This window comes from Typopeltis vanoorti, chromosome 10, assembly GCF_054136105.1.
Source record: "Typopeltis vanoorti isolate ZY-2024b chromosome 10, IOZ_Tvanoo_1.0, whole genome shotgun sequence".
In the NCBI taxonomy this organism is placed as follows: domain Eukaryota; kingdom Metazoa; phylum Arthropoda; class Arachnida; order Uropygi; family Thelyphonidae; genus Typopeltis; species Typopeltis vanoorti.
In genome coordinates this window covers 128,766,347-128,782,585 of record NC_143558.1, presented here as the reverse complement: position 1 = coordinate 128,782,585, position 16,239 = coordinate 128,766,347, and the positions used below count along the sequence as shown (strand labels likewise).

The 16,239-nt window shown below is 36.7% G+C and overlaps 2 protein-coding genes across 6 annotated transcripts in view; one reads left to right on the top strand and one right to left on the bottom strand.

Moving 5' to 3' along the window:
* LOC150102783 (tubby-related protein 3-like) overlaps positions 1–16,239 on the top strand; it is a 514,140-nt gene that overhangs the window by 82,508 nt on the left and 415,393 nt on the right. The gene's annotated exons all lie outside the window — the stretch shown is intronic.
* Positions 1–16,239, bottom strand: part of LOC150102784 (protein king tubby 1-like) — a 393,182-nt gene that overhangs the window by 52,707 nt on the left and 324,236 nt on the right. For all 4 annotated transcript variants that reach the window (XM_090398898.1, XM_090398894.1, XM_090398895.1 and 1 more), the window contains one exon: positions 9,543–9,785. In XM_090398898.1, the coding sequence (XP_090255024.1) occupies positions 9,543–9,785 (243 nt within the window). The remainder of the gene's footprint in view (positions 1–9,542; positions 9,786–16,239) is intronic.

Below are 16,239 nucleotides of genomic sequence, written 5' to 3'. Positions count from 1 at the left end.
TTGTACTGTTTGGCAGGATGATGGTGTGTTTGTTTGTGTAAATATCTTCCTGAATATTGGCTTTCTATAAATAGAAAAAGATGATGAACCAATTAAAAGGCACATGTGAATAATGTATTTAGGAAGGTGAGAAACTTATTGAAAAGTGTCATTTTCCTTGAGATATTGTCTATTTAGATACATTTTCACTGAATTTAATGTGTTATAGATTATACACTGCTCAATTAACAGAATAAAAATGTGTTATCTTTAACAGCATCTCTGAAAGCAAATAATTGAAAATATTCTGAAGGCTATTGAAAAAGTTTAGAAATGGAGAAAAGAGTGTTGCAGAAGGAATCAGACATAATAAAAGTAACATGAAAACTGAAGATAAAGGTATTCTGGATGTCTGTAATTACTTTGAGCAAGCAGTAACAGCATGATGGTAGGAATACATATTAATATTTTAAGCAGAAAAAGCCATCCAAAACCTGAAATGTGGACATGTAAGTCTTACAATCACTATACTTCAGAATTCAAAAAGCCTGGGCAGAGGATTGAATTTTAGATGATTCGAGTAGAGCACTCATTGTATGAATATGAGAACTACAGAGGAATTTCGATATTGAGTGTTCGCGATAGGATTTATGTAAGTCTACTCGAGAAACGGCTAAGAAAAATAATGCAAGGGAAGCTTGGTGATGAACAAGCTGGATTCAGGCCAAATAGAGGTTATTAGATTTTCACATTAAGGCAAAATGATTGTTATAATTCCAAAGATCTGTATTTAAGTTTCACAGATCTGGAAAAGGCATATGATAATGTGCCAACAGAAAAGCTGTTCAAAACGCTATAGTTATATGGTGAACATGGGTCATTACATCAAGCAACACTTAGTCTGATTTGTGGATTGGAATATATTTGAACTGCAAGTCATTAGTCAGAATTGAAGGAGTTACAGGAAGATGGTTTGATGTTAATCAGGTGTGAGACAAGGGTGCAACATCATCATCAAATTCCTGCCATTTACCCTCAAGGGGTGTACAGGATATGACAGTACTACATGAAAAAATTACATCATTACTAACTTCCTATCTACAATTTTCCTCCAAATCAATCTGTTACTTGTCAAGACTCCAACATTATCAGATCTTATATTTCTATCCTCTAAGGCACTTTGTACCGTATCAATCCACCTATATCTTGGTCTTCCTCTGGGTCGTTTTTCTGCCAACCTGTCAGAGAACACTTTCTTTCCTCTCCCATTCTATTTAAATGACCATTCCACCTGAGATTAGCTCTGCTAACGCATTCCTGGATGCTGACAATGTCAAGTTCTTTACTAATATCCTCAGTTTTAATATGATATTGCCATTGATGCCATCTGTTCACGCCTCGAATCTTTGTCAGGTCTCTAGTCTTTGGTCAAGTGTTTTACTTCTGACCCAGCTCTCAGATCCATAAGTTAAAACTGGTTTGAACACTGTCTTGTATACAGCTAATTTAGTGTTCCGACTAATTTCTCTCTTACTCCATATGAATTTATTCAATTGACTTCCCACCATACCAGCTTTGCTGATTCTGTTGTCTATTTCTATATTTAATTTACCATCTTCAGTAAAAATCGTGCCTAAGTAGCTGAAATGTTTTACTTGTTCCACAGGTTCTCCATTCACAACACAGTTGACATTTTCAATGATTCTGCCTATTTTTATTGCTGACCTTCATACCATATCTATTACAACAGCTATTCAATTTAGTCAGAGAATCTTGTAGCGGATTTATTTAGAAGTATAACATCATCTGCATAAAGCAAAGAGCTGACATTAACATCTCCAATTTTGATATCAGGTTTAATACCACTTTCCTTCATAATGTGATCCATATAGATAATGAATAATAGAGGGGATAATGTACATCCTTGTCTCTCACACCAGATTTAACATTAAACCATCTCCTGTACTTCCTTCAATTCTAACTGCTGACTTACAACTCAAATAAAGACTAAGTATTGCTTGATATAATGCCCCATTGACACCATATACCTGCAGCGTATTGAATAGCTTCTCTCTTCGCACCTTGTCATATGCCTTTTCCAAATCGACAAAACTTAAATACAGATCTTTGTTATATTCCCAGGCTTTCTCGACTATTTGTCGTAAAGTGAAGATCTGATCCTGACAGCCTCTATTTGGCCTGAATCCAGCTTGTTCTTCACCAAGCTTTTCTTCCACAATTCTTCTCAACCATTTCTCAAGTATACTTGCATAGATCTTGCCAGGAACACTCAGTAGGGAAATACCTCTGTAATTCTCACATTCAGTTTTATTTCCCTTTTTATATATGGGTACTATGAGAGCTCTACTCCAATCATCGTGAATTCGTCCCTCTGTCCAGGCTTTCTGAACTATGCAGTGCAGCCACTGTAAGACTTTTATACCACCATACTTCAGCATTTCTGGTCAATTATCATCTACTCCTGCTGCCTTTCCACATTTCAAGCCTTTGATGGCTTTTTCTACTTCAAGTATGGATATGTATTCCTGACTGCATGCCTGGTCAGTGTTTTTTTATCACTGCTTGTTTCATTTAGCAGTTTTTCAAAGTAATTACTCCATACTTCAAGGATATCTTTTTCTCCTGTTTTCATGTCACCTTTATCATCTCTAACTCCTTTTACACCACTCTTTCCTCCATTCCTAAGCTTCTTCAACAACCTCCAGAATATTTTGCCACCTTCTTGATATTTATTTTCTATATTCTTGCCAAAATCCTCCCATGACTTTTGTTTAGCTTTCTTACATTTGTCTCTGTATTCTATAAGAGTAAAAGCTGACTTATTTGACAGGAACTTTTGATATGCTTTCTTCTTTTCCTTCACTGCCTCTTTAACTTCCTGTGTCCACCAGGGAGTTCTGATTTTTTTATCCTTGCACACAACCTCACCACATGCCTCTCTGGCAGAATCAATCAATGTTTTCTTCAGAGTTTGCCACTGAATCTCCAAGGCTTGATTCCTGTTCTCAAACTCTTTCATTTTCTTTTCAATAATCTTTCTGTATTTTAGTCTACAGTTCACATCTGAGAGCTGCTCAACTTTTATTCACTTTAAAACTTTCTTACATGTTATTCTTTTCAATATGAAATTCAATTTTATCCTGCTCAAGACTAAATAGTGATCACTTCCAATTTCAAATCCTCTGTACACTCTGGTGTCCTGCACCAGGGAGAAAACATCACTATCAACAATAACATAGTCGATGAGACTTTTCTTATTCCTAGCCTCTTCTCTCCATGTGAATTTGTGCACATTTTTATGTTGGACTGGTTATTACTATGTCCTGAGCACAAATCCAACAGATATTTGCCATTATTATTAGCTTTGCTTTTTTCTCCAAATTTTCCCAAAATATTTTTGTATATCTGACAATTACTTCCTACTCTGCTATTTAGATCCCCAACAAGGACCAACTTTTCCTTTTTCATTGTGTCAGTTGCTTTTTCTAAAGCCTCAAAAAATTGCTCCACTTCTACCTTAGTGGGACCATAGGCACAAATAAGTCTCATTGTCCAGTTCCCCATTCTCATATTTGCCCACATTACTCTACTTGAGACTGACTGACTGCCATTCAAAAAGATTAGCCTCGTATTTTGTGTTGAATACTATGGCTACTCCTTCTTTTCCTTGATTGTCATTGCCTGAATATAACATTTTGTATTTATTGCTCAGAAAGATCTCACCAGTTTTGGTCTTTTTTGTTTCAGTCACCCCTATTATATTGATCTGGTACTTATCTAATTCCTCAGCTAGCTCCATTTCTTTGCCATTCAGGCTTCTTACGTTGATAGTACCAATCTTTAACTCTGGTGATGTTGAGTTGGGGTTTGTTTTCAGATTTGTTCCAGTAGCTGACTTTTCGCTGTTCGCCCTGGTTCTCTGGCGAAAACAACGGGGGCCTTGTTTAACTGGGTGACGCCCCAGCCGGCATGAAATTTTGTCATGTTTTACAATCATTTTTTATTTTGGTTTAACCAATAAGAATAAGATTTGGTCGGCTAAATCCCAAATTGCCAGCCCGTCCTCGTTCGTTCAGTATCAAAGTAGATACCCAACAGGGTGCACCACGAGAAGGTGAGGATTGGACATTAGGTCAGAAGCCCTGGTCGGTTCTCCGCATTCCTTTAAAGGCTATGTGGAGGTAACATTTATACAGCTTTGACCCTTCATCATTTAATGTGATCCATATAGATGTGAATCTTAACTCTTTATGCAGAAGACATTATAATTCTAAATAAACCCAGTACCTAGTCAGGGTATCCTGCAGGATACCCTGACTAAATTGAATAACTGCTGTAATAAATTTGTTATAAAAATAGAGATAAACATCCTGAATGGAGAACCCATAAAGTAAGTAAAACATTTCAGATATTTTGGCAGGCATTATTTTTAGTGAAGATCGCAAATTAAAATTATTATGCGACACCTCCAAGAAGTTCAAAGACTCATCGACGTAGGGCACCTGCTCTGCAACTCTTCATCTACTGCCCACCACCACTAGTATTTTCACAAACATTCCTGCTCATGGCAGGATTCAAACCCGCAGCCTTTTGGCTGGAAAGCAGATACACTAACCACTTAGGCAACCAGGACCATCCATAGGAAGTCCGTTAAATAAATTTATATGGAATAAAAGACAATTAGTCAAAACACTAAACTAGTTGTATAGAAGGAATCAGACATAATAAAGGTAACATGAAAACTGAAGATAAAGGTATTCTGGATGTCTGTAATTACTTTGAAGGACTGCTAAATGTAAGCAGTAACAGCATGATGGTAGAAAACACTCAACAGGAATACATATTAATTTGACAGTATTCAAACCAATTTTAACTTACAGATCTTAGAGCTGGGCTAGAAATAAAACACTTCATCAGAGAGTAGAGACAACAGATGGCATATTAAGGATATTAGGAAAGATCTTGACATTGTTAGCAGAGCTAACCTCAGATGGTATGTTCACTTAAGCTGAATGGGAGAAGAAAGGTTAGCAAAACAAGTGTTATTATTACGTGACACCTCCAGGGAGTTCAAAGACTCATCGAGGGAGGGCCTCTACAACTCTGTGTCCACCACCACTAGTATTTTCACAAACATCCATGGCTGGAGAGTGGATACGCTAACTACTCAGGCCAGCAGGAAAATGACCCAGATGAATGGCTTGATATAGTTAAAAGTGCCTTAAAAGGGAGAAATGTAATATTGGAGTCAATACGAAGTTAGTAATGATGTAACTTTGTCATTTAATGCTATCATAACATCCTGTACACCCCGAGGTATGTATGCATCAAGAATTCTGCCTTGCGAATTCCAAGTATTCAATAGAAACTGCTCTACACAAAATGCAAATTACTCAATCCAAACATTTTTTATAAACAATGTATTGCAACTGCATACCCAGTACCTTCAGGATAGCTAGTTTAAATGATACTTTGAGGTGGTTGCTGCTGGACAACTTAAAGCCAGGCAGTCATAGGTGAAGGTAATATGCTGGCTTAATGTGAGTCACAAGTTGTTCCTAGCTGAGGGCTAGGTGTAGCCAGATGGAGTCTGTTCTGTTTGAAAAGACTGCTATCTGGTTCTAACAGCAAGACAATCTTATGATGTCGTGCACCATGTCTTGACGTTACTGCAGCCACAAGTGAAAACATTTCCAACCAGACAGTGGTAAAAAGGCTTAGTTTATGTGGAATCTAAACGATGAAGCCATTTCTATCTTATAGACACCCTTATCTCCATTAGCTACAAACCTGGTGGAATGAACATGTGACGCCGAGACAGAGTTCTGTTCTCTAATGAATCCTCTGTTAGCCTACAAACATATTCTAGACATTGTTTGATCTGGAGAGCACAAGGAATGCAGAACTATCCCTCCAGCATCAGAAAAAGCAATGCTTATGATGAAGACAAGTGGTCTCATGTGTAACAGAATAATGATTACTGGCCATATCCTTCTCTAAGTTTTTAATAGGGATACCATAAATGTGCAGCAGTACCAAGAACAGATCCTTCAACTCTATGTAGAGGTTTGATTGGCTGAAATTTTGTTTTCAGCACTGTCATGCCCATAGCATTCAAATGGTGGAGGAGTATCTCAAAACTGAAGAATCTGGTGGCTAGTACCGTCACCAGACTTAAATCCAATCAAACATTGTTGGACACTGTGCTGCATGTTGACAGTCATTTGGTGTCTACTCTGGTGAAAGAATGGAATTTGTTGTCATAGAATCTTATAGACATCCTTGCATCAGGCTTGTTTAGCTGTTAGAGGGAATCCTACTGATGTTATGTTAGCATATTTTCAAGCATGTTATGTTAACTTTTGTAATATGATTATTTTAGTAATTCCTACATAGTCCTATGGAATATACCTGTCTGATGTTTCTCACTGTTATTCTATTACATCACCATTCCAAATTTTGTCCAGTTTCATTACCAACTGCATATGTGGCATAACTTGTGCAAAGTGTTTTGTCAAGCAGTGCAGCAAACATCATTTGCATAATGTAACCGACAGTTTGTATTATACAAATTTAAATTATCATCTATGATATAATCCCTTTTTAAAAATATCAGCAAGAGAGATTAGTATATCACGATATTATCATTCCTGACTAGCAAATTAACATGTGCTCTTAGAAGAAAAAAGTAAGAATGTTATGTGAAGAAACAATTTTCAAGACAATTAGCTAAATATTTGGACGGTTATTAATAAAGCTTAGAAATGGACAAAGAGTATCATAAAAGAAACACAGGTCACAGAGGTGATCTAAAATCTGAATGAATGGAGAATAACTACTCTGAAAAATTATTAAATGATGTAATGAACAGTGATACAAAATATATTTAAAAGGAATGCAATCAGGACTACATATTTGTATGAGGTAAATCTAAAATGTCAAAAAGTAGCTAGACCAGAAAATATTCAATCTGAAACACAGATAGCTATTATAAAACTTTTATAGTCATATCTCAACTGAATGGAACAGTAGCCATGTTGAACCAATTTATAAAGAGAGTAATAAAGTGGATGTGAGAATTATAGGGAAGAATTTTTCTACCACATATTTAATGAAAAGATTCATTAAAGCATAAATAATGGTAGCCTAAGAAAAGTTGCTGAAGAATAAGATTAGTTTAAGTCAAACAGCTTTTTTTTTTGATGACGATGGATTTCATTGCCCAGTATGAAACCTGCTTTCTGGATATAAATGACCTTAACACCCGCAACTGGCCATGACATCTATAGACATCCAGCTAAATCTGGATATGATTCTGTAACACCCTCTAAGGGCATGGATGTTTGTAATATTCCTACTAACCAATTACTAAATTTACTGCTGTGCCCTCTGTTGAATAACATGGATAAGAAGTGCAATTTGGTCTCACTATTTCATTCACCTTGGCCGGTAGGGAGGTTAAAGACAGGCATAGTATATCAGACAGTGACAAATAGGTATGAACAAATTTTGCATTGATTTCATCATTTCCTGGAATATACAGGATAGCCCACTAAAGTATTTAAAGTGTGAATAACTCATAACAAAAAATAATAATTAATAGCCGGCAAAGGTTGGCCAATTGGTAGAGCCTCTGCTACTAATGGATCAGTTAAGTAAGTTTGAGTGCAGTTAGTAGGGGACAATTGTTCGATGCTGTTGGTACACTTTCCCTTAATGAGTCTTTGGACTCTCTGGAGGTGTCAAATAATAATTAACAACTTTTTATTACTAAATCACTTAAGGAATTGACAATGTATATAAGAATATAGATTAAATTACACTTTATTTCTGATACACTCCTCTCCTTCTTAACATGCTTAAACAACCAACACCCCAGAATCAAGTTCACTAGGGAAAAAGAGGAAAACAACAGCCTCCCTTTCCTAGACACACTAGTCACCCACCAGCCTGATGGAACCTTGGTTTTCTCAGTTTATAGAAAACCCACCCACACAGGCAGGTACATTCACCAACAATCCCTCCCTCACAAACAATACAGAGTGGTGAAAACACTGAACTAAATCACATCCTCAACACTTTCTCAGCCAATGATTACCCGCTTCCCCCATAAAAACCAACAAACCACAACTCTCTTCACAACAAGGATTACTCTACATCCGAGGCACCTCAGAAAATATTACCAAAATCTTAAAAAAACATGACCTCCAGTTACAGAAAATTGGCATCCCTTATCCGCTCCACTAAAGACCTACCTGGCGTATACCATGTCCCTTGCAGCTGTAAACTGTCTTACTTCGGCCAAACAGGCAGGACAGCGAATATCAGAATTTCGGAACACAAGAACTACAGCCACTCGGGTCTTGTAGACTATGCTCTGGATACACACCACAAAATATGGTGGAAGAAAGCTACAATAATACACCGTAGCAAGTTCAAATTCGAAAGAGTATTCGTGGAATCAGCCTCAGCCCTAAGAAACTCTCCAAACCTCAACAAATTTGGGAGGCTTACATCAGCAGACCTTCAGCCCAACGGCCAAGAACACCTACATAGCCTGCTAGGGGGGGGGGGGACGATCAGGACTTTTAGGAGAATAATAGTTTCCTCACTTCATTCTCAGTTACTGTGTTGTAGTGCTTATGTGCAAGTTCCTTTTGAAGATGGCAACATCACGTTGCAGAAATAACAGAAATATTTACTAAAGTGTAATTTAATCTATATTCTTATGTATGTTGTCAATTCCTTAAGTGATTTAGTAATGCATAACCAACGTATAAGCTTGTCTATGAGAAAAAGTTATTAAATTTTTAACCCACCCTGCATTTTCAGTTGTGTGTGTGTGTGGGGGGGGGGGAGATATGGAATAACATGGTAATCCAGCATGAGATTTTGGTATTAGTCTTTTCATCAACAATCTTCCAAAAATGTGTTAGAGCACCCATCAGTCCACATAGCACTGCAAACCTTGATAGATTTATTTAAACAGGATGAACTTTGATTGAATCTGCTTGCGCATTATTTAAGAATGTTAAGTCTCTTTCTAAACATGATTATACTATTTGTTCACTCTCCTGACATTCCAATTCTGATGTATCCAGTGCTTCAATCAACCATTTTATTTCAAACCTAAATACTACCTTGAATGCTGTTAGTTTGGCTTTTGTCTCTTGTTCCATATACATTTGTTCAACTAGCTCTGGTTGGCGAAAAGGCTGCGGGTTCGAATCTCTCTAAGGACATGGATGTTTGTGATATTCCTACTAACCAATTACCAAACGTACTGCTATGACCTTTGATGTCTTTGCACCATAAAAATCGAATCAACTAGCTCTTTGCCAATAAGCCTTATGTGTGGAAATAAAATAATCTAGTCAAGTAGCTAAAATGTATTCAGGTTCATTATTTGCATGGATAAATTTCATCATGTGAAAAAAAATAAGACTATTATATCAGGTATATTTCTCATCTGAGACATCATTAATTCAATAAATAGGTTTTACTTTATATATACAGCAAATCAAAGAAAGAAAACAACTCACTTTTTTTCCATCATCTCTCTCCAAATGTAAGAAGTATGTTGGATACAATCCTCTATCAACTCCTTTTTTATCTCTTGTAATTCTGCAGTGTACTGTTAAACCTTGAGGACATGGCTCAGCAACAAATAAAGGTAAATTTTCAAGCATTTCTTCTAAGTCTCCAAGTCCTTTATCTGTAGTATTATTAGTATCATTTTTTTGATCAGCATCTGTACATAACATTTCTGGTATTTCATCATTATCCTATGAAACAAAGCAACATTAATCATATTTATCTAAATCTCATCACCCCAACTAAACGATACTGCAAGATTATAATATTACTGGTATTTGTAAAAAGGAGATGATGTTACAGATGACATAATAATTTACAAGTCAAACTGGCATCCAGGGCCCGGGTGCAAGAAACCTTTTGGAGCCATAAAATATTTTTCAAAGGTAAAAATTAAAGTATTCGAAATATAACGTTTACTGAACACAAAACACTAATATAATAGAGAAAGACAGAGATATTAATTACCGGGCCCCTAAAATCCTGTCGATGAAATCCCTTTAGTTATAAGCAAAATTAGAAGAAGAAACAAAAAATGTTTCCGCAAATGTGTACCGACTGTGCCCACTTGATTGTGGGGCCCAGGTGCATTGCACCCCCCGAGATGGCCGGCCCTGCTGGCATCTTTAGACCCACTTACATGAATAGGTGAGCCTAAAGGAATGGAGGGAAAATGAAACTTATTTTATCTTTAGAGGTACCTGTTGTTGGATTCTGAATGAGGAGAATTGGAAATTATTAATACTTCATTCAGAGTCCAACATAATCAGCCATTCCCTAAGCCAAATTTGCTCAGACTAATTATCTCTTATTAATAGTATGCTATTCAGGAGTGCAGGTGCATCTAGGCAATGCCCTGGTACTTTTTTAAATTCATTATAAGAATGAGACATTAATGCATTTCCAGCTTGTCATTTTTTTCAGAAAACAATGCAATCTCTCTGCCATATGGCCGTCACAATAATAATGCCGCACTTTGTGCTCTAGATTTTTGTTTCCAAGGTAGAGCCCTGGCACTATTTCTTTTAGGACTACACCCCTGATGCTATTCATATGATTTCTTTCAAGTTTTGTTCAGAGATGAGTGCCGTTGTGAAAACTGTATTAAATATCACTTATTAATATTACTGAAACAGAGATAAAAACTGTAAAATATGTTATTAGTGAAATGTAATGTATCCAAGTAATTCTTCAAAATAAGACTTGGTTGTGAGAAATTATGTTATTTTTAGCCAGCGCGTGCCTTATCATGAGTTACTGTGCAGTAACCTTGGCCTGAACAGAGTAGGAAGGACTGGGAACCACTCTGTATTTTGACTTATATAAATTCCTATCGCCTCGCAGAATGACAGCGTTGGACGAAAGGATAGTAAGAAATATTGAAAGTTAGGCAATTACAAGCAAGATAAATTCTGCCGAGTTAACTAACCAGTTACTGAAACCCAGGATTCTATAATATTTGTGTGTTCTCAAAGTGAAAGTATTCAAGAACCAAGGAGAACTTATTATTCTCGATAAATGAGGAAGCTAAACTGTCCATACCGGTAAGGATATCTTTTCAATGCCTCGTGTGAAGTAGCAAAGCTTGTTTCTGGAAAACATAATTTCAGCAATATGAACTATATCAACAGTCGAGATTGAATGTGTGATATAGTGAAACATTTCCTCGTAAACGTAATATATAAAGTATCTCTGGATTAATGGTTCATATTTGAATGTGTGATATAGTGAAGCCTGTTACATGAGAACTATTGTATTAGATTAATAAAACCTTGAAGTTCTAAATGGTTAAACTGAATCAATATTTGAAGTACATTGAACGATAGCTTTGTTTAGAGTGAAATTGTGTTTGGAATCTTGGATAAAGTAGACGTTACATGCGTAAATGATATACTCAGCTGAGTAAATTACTAATGTCTTATTGAGAACTTATTATTATTCCTGACACGTCCGAAGACTCATCGCGGGAGGACACCTACAACTATCTCAACCACTACACCGAACCTATACTACGAATCAACGCCATCTACCGCCCACCTCCACCACAACTGGTATTCTATGTCTGTAAATTGCATGTGTTCTGAAGGGCCGATTATTCATTTTTAAATTGTATCATCCCTACTAGAAATTCTTGTTTTAATGTAAATTTATGTATTAAAGCATTAAATAATTTCTTTTGGGGTGAATCCTGTGTTTGCCTGATTTCTTTCATAGCACCGCTCATTAGTTCGAATCTTAACGGGAACCCTATATATAATAAAGAGAATTTCGGCCTGAATTAAGTTGATAATAGCGCCCTTCGATTGGAATAGGCCTAAGTTCGATTCTCGTCGCGACGGGAGGAATCTTTATCTAGTCGATTTCAATCGATGGTGAGTTAGCCGATCTCATACGGAGGTAGCAGGGTTTTTTCTCCCAGAAACTCGGGTTTTTTTTATCCCGCATACATACAAATCGGCCCTTCAGAACACACGCAATTTACAGACAAAAATTACTAGTTGTGTTGGAGGTGGGCGGTAGATGGCGTTGATTCGTAGTAGAGGTAAGGTGTAGAGACAGTTGAAGATGTCCTCCCGCGATGAGTCTTCGGACTCCTTGGAGGTGTCAGGAATAATAATAATAATATTGAGCTAGCTGATGGTTGATTTCACAACGTTGCTTATGCACATTAGAACATAGAGTGGCGTAGTTAAAAATAAATTTTCTCTGTGTTCGAATGTGGGGTCAGTCAACAGCTAGAATATACATCGGAGTAGAACGTAGGATCCAACACTGTGGCATAATAAATTAATAACGGAAAGACCACAGTAATAACTTTAAAGGTACAAATATTTCGTACTGAAAGTAACAGTACATCCTCAGTGTGGAACAAACAGTTAAAGGAATGGAATACAAAGTACAGAACAGTCGGTGGACCACCAAATAAATTGTTGCCGCATGCCAGACGATTGATTACTAAAATATTATCTAATAATTATTTCCACAAATACAATTATAACAACACATGCTTAAACTTAATTGTAATATGTTATCGGCGCCACGAACGTCAAAGAAATGAATGAACTCTGCTAATTCACTTACACTATTAATTTATGATCCACGCAGTTAGCCTAGTTAAGTGTTTCTCAACCTGTGGCCCGCAGGCAGACTTAAAAATGATTTTAATTATCCAAACAAAAAAAATTAAAATTGAATAAGTAAAAATTAATGAAATAAAATGGATATTTTAAAAAAACTACAAATAGCGGCAGATTGTTCATGGAATGAACATTGTGACATGTAATAAAAGAGGAGTCAAATGAACAACAATATGAAATAAATATTTGTCATCCACATTTCAACCAATTGCTTGTTTATTGATTTTTATTATTCAAGGTTTTCACCCTACAACCAAGGCTCAGTATATCTTCAGAAGTGCTAAGTGATACTTGAGAAAAGCGTGTCGTGAATTAACTCCAGTATTTATATATTTTTCTGATTCTATTAAAGTAGAAGAAACAAGCAATTCAAAGAAAAATTACAGTTGGAAATATAACAGTTCATATTTGGAATGCGAGTTTACTTGGTGTGGAGATGAAAGTGAACAGAAACCCTGACGACATTTAGAAACTAAACATTGTGATGTGGAAAATAAGCCAGTTGAATTTTTTTTTAGCGACGCTTAGGGACATTAAATCATGGGAAAGATATAGTTTCGGCCATGGGTTCATTAATAACAAGGCACTGGTAGCATCCTATCTCTTAAGTTTGTGCTTAGGGAAAATTTACTACTTCCAGCTATAAAGGATGTAGTAAAAACTATATTTGGCAACAAGTTACTAAAAGATGTTGATTTGATTCTTCTTTCAAATGACACTGTCGGTCGCAGAATTAATGATATAGTAGGTGATGTAGAATCTCAGTTAATCGAAAAAGGTTAAGAAGAACCCTTATTATGCACATGATAACAACATTCATGAAGATATTCTGTTTTGTAGAACTTTGTCATCCCCAGCAACTGGAGAAGAAATATTTCGCACTCTCAATAATTACATAATACACAAAGGAATTCAGCGGGGAAAATGTGTATGGGTTTCTGTTCGGATGGAGCACAGGCAGACATAGTGGGACTGTTTCTAAGGTCAAGGAAGTAGCTCCGGAAATGAATTTGGTACATTGTTTCATACATAGGGAAGCGTTAGCCTCCAAAGGAATACCACCAGCATTTAAAAATGTGCAATACAACGCTGTAATGCTAGTCAATTGTATTAAGGCTCCACCCTTAAATAACAGGTTATTTTCAGTACTGCGATGAAATGGGAAGGTCTTAATTGAAATAACCTTGTTAGGTTATTTCAATTAAGACACGAAGTTTTATTGTTTGTAAATGAACGTAATTCTGATTTTGCATCACTCCTTGTTGACGAAACATGGTTACCAACACTATTCTATCTTTCAGACGTTTCTTCCAAATTAAATTAACTAGATCTCTCCCCTTCAGGGAAATTCTTTAACTGTTCTTGATGCCTACGACAAAATAAAGGCATTCGAGAAAAAACTGGTGTTATGGATTAGTTATGTAAAAGACAGACAATTTGTACCTTTTCCAACATTGTAAAACTTTTATAAGAAATTTCTGTGAGGTCGCGATCCATTTCAGGCTTACAGTCACAAGAGCAATCTTTCCTTATCGAAAAAAGAACAGTTAATTGAGTTTTCAAGTGACAGTAGGCTTAAAATGCAATTCCGTGATCTTGGTTCTCGCCTTCAGTGAATTTCCCGAATTATGTTCGTGGGCTGTTCAATAAGTAATAAGACTAATTTTACTGTGGCAAAACCACTCATCACAATATTAATTTCTGTGGAATAAAGAAATGTTGCTGTCTGTATTAACAAAAGAGGTGGATAGATGGCGTATACGGGCTCATGTGCCAGAGTGTCACGTGACTAAACACAAGCTTGTTTCGGTGTGCCTACGAACCTCGACCAGTCATCGAAATGGAAGCGTCCTTGGAACAGCGTTATGCGATTAAATTTTGTGTGTTTGCAAAAATCGGCATCGGACACTTTTAACATGATACGCGAAGCTTTCCACGATGAAGCAATGTCGAGGGAGAGTGTTTTTCGCTGGCATAAAACTTTTAAGGAAGGAAGGCAAAATGTGGACGATCTTGAACGTGAAAGAAGACCTTCAACGTCCATCACAGAGACAATCATCAAGCACGTCAAAAGGAAGCGTCCATTGCTGAAGAATGGCTTCTTATTGCACCACAATAATGCAAGGCCACATATTGCTGGTTGTGTAGTGGACGTTTTGCAGAAGAACAACACAGATATCCTACCACACCCTTCATACAGTCCTGATCTCGCACCGTGCGATTTCTGGCTGTTTCCTCAGCTCAAGAAACCACTAAGAGGCCGCCATTTCGAAAGCAACAAAGCATGTGTAAAAGCTGCGGAGGCGGTTTTGAAAGAACTCTCAAAAAACGGACTTTCACATGTGTTTAAGAAGTGGACGCAACGTTGGGACAAATGCATCGGGTCTCACGGTAGTTACTTCGAAAATGACCATGTAAATGATGACGATTAAAGATAGTCTGTTTTCTGTATAAATATAGTCTTATTACTTATTGAACAGCCTACGTAAATTAGCATTGAAAATAGTCATGCAGTTTTCTACAACCTATCTTTGTGAGAAAGGATTTTCATCGCTCCTTCAAATAAAAACAAAATTCAGAAATTGTCTTATTGTGTGTGTGCCGATCTTCGATTGAAGTTGACCAGATATCCAGAAACTCTGCAAGGGCCAAAAAATTCAACCATCTTATTAAAAGTAGGTTGTAATATAATTATATATTAGTTTAAAACTTTGTTCAATGATGATACACTTTTAATCGTTTACTTCCAGCTTAATTATGTTTCCTTAGGTATTCAAAACATGCTTTTAGATTTTCCCGAATGTTAGTAATCCCTACATAGTTTTTTAAAAAATTACATACTTCGCGGTCCGTAGAATTGTTTTAAGCATTTTACTGGTCCTTGCGCTTAGAAAGTTGAGAAACGCTGGTCTGGTTGCTTTGTAACCTTATGCCTGGGGAAGGTGTGTCCTAAGTTCGATTCCTGTCGAAGAGGTGAGGAGTTTAAGGATCTTCCTCATCCGGTCTTGGGCGCGCGCAGTAGGGTTTTTTCATCCCACAAGCAGGCAAACCGGCGCAGCACACGGACTACAGTCTTGAATACCTCTATTAGGGATGCAGCAAAGGAGTGGCTTGCCGGCTGCATTATTCGCCGCGACTCCTCAATAGAAGGAGACCCAATCCATCTGAATCGGATGGAAGGGAGAGATAGATTAATTCATGCAGAAGAGAAAGGCGCAAGAAATGTTTTACTAAATTTTGTAGGGAGTGTAAAAAGGAATAGTGTTGGTTTGATTTATGGCAGAAGAAACACAGGCTACCAGGCCGGTGTATTAGAGGTGTTAATAATCAGAGGTGTATAAAAATATAGAATTAATTAAAAATCAAATATAAAGATTACTCCCGTCGAATATATGGGCATTTTCAATTTAAGGTGAGTTAGTCTGTCTCATATGTAGTAGTATGAGACAGACTAACTAGTAAAAAGGATGATATTCGAGATGTACGGAAACTGGGTGAGTTTTGACAG